The sequence below is a fragment of the Anneissia japonica genome, unplaced genomic scaffold, assembly GCF_011630105.1.
Source record: "Anneissia japonica isolate Jap-2015-1 unplaced genomic scaffold, ASM1163010v1 scaffold522_len1101056_cov227, whole genome shotgun sequence".
Classification (NCBI taxonomy): Eukaryota; Metazoa; Echinodermata; class Crinoidea; order Comatulida; family Comatulidae; genus Anneissia; species Anneissia japonica.
Window position 1 is genome coordinate 294,387 of NW_022756123.1, and position 1,293 is coordinate 295,679.

General features: G+C 35.4%; 1 protein-coding gene across 1 annotated transcript in view; it reads right to left on the reverse strand.

Annotated features, from left to right (window-relative positions):
- Nucleotides 1–1,293, reverse strand: part of LOC117124025 (degenerin mec-10-like) — a 23,083-nt gene that overhangs the window by 12,388 nt on the left and 9,402 nt on the right. The window contains exon 3 of the mRNA XM_033270147.1: nucleotides 933–1,091. Coding sequence (XP_033126038.1) covers nucleotides 933–1,091 — 159 coding nt within the window. The remainder of the gene's footprint in view (nucleotides 1–932; nucleotides 1,092–1,293) is intronic.

The following is a 1,293-nucleotide window of genomic DNA, read 5'->3' on the forward strand; positions in this document are numbered from 1 at the left end:
ACGCCTCAACCAACCAATCAAAACATATTATTTGGCATGATGAATACACAAGTAATGACCTACATTTACCCTGTTTAAAGGTCCATCTTAGCAACAAAAACTTTTTCGCGTTGGCGTTCGTGGAGATAAGATTCGGCCATTAAAATTGTGTTTAATGATGAGAATTTTAAAAGGGAAGTTTTTGGCTATAAAAAAAGAAGGTAGCAGTTAGTAATGATAGGACAAAAGGAAAGAGAGAAGTTTAATCAGTTAAAAGTTGAATTAGAGAGTTGGAAATGGAATGAATATAGAGAAGAATTTTAAGTTTCTTTATCCAAATTGTGATAGATTACTAAATACGAAAAGTGAGTTGGAGCAGAGGTTGGCAGTAGATAAGTTTGATTTTGTAGCTTTAGAAATTTTCCTAAGTTTACCAGAACGCAGCTTATGTCTGTTGAATTTAATTTAAGAGGTTATCAGTTGTTTCTCCCTTCAGAAAATTTGGTTGATGTTCGAGGTGTAGCTATGTCAAGAAAGGTATCTCTGTATGTTTGCTGGATCGAACTTGATTTGGGGGGGGGGGGGGAACATTTGGGGGGGGGGTGTACATTTGGGGACATATAATCATTTTTCATACTAGCTAAAATTTGCGCCGTGTACATTCGTTAAGTTTTCAGCAATTATGTTTGGACTCTATTCCCAGGTGAAGAATAGTTTCTGGGACAAAAGTAAACAAGTAAAACCCAAGAGGCGAGGCTCAGCAGAAAATCTGCAGTGCAGCTAGATACAGGTCCTTACTAGTTATTATACATTCGGAAACAGAACGGAAAGGCAAGTATATGCCTCATCGTGTTTCATAGGACAATTACCTCGAACAACAACGAATATTCATTTTCTGTATCACTAAGCCAGTTAATGTTTTATAGATTACTGCAATGATTATTAATACTCACAAAACTTTTCGTCACTTCCATCAGCACAATCTACTTTGTCATCACACCGTAGAGTATATGCTATACACTCACCACTTCCACATGAAAAACTTTCCCGACAATCTAAGTTGATCAATATATAAGTAAGTAGATCATGAAAAACTATGTAACCAGATCGTCAATTGTCCATCACATTTTAGATACGATAGGCCTATTAATATATTTCTTAGTATTTGGAAAGAGATTCGCGGAATATATTAACACTTTTTTTCCGCAATTAACTTCGGTCCTGAACTTTAAAACAGAGACAAGCGTAAATCATTCATTATTATTGTTAATATAATCGGTATCATAATGGGCGTTTTTATACAGGCCCATGATA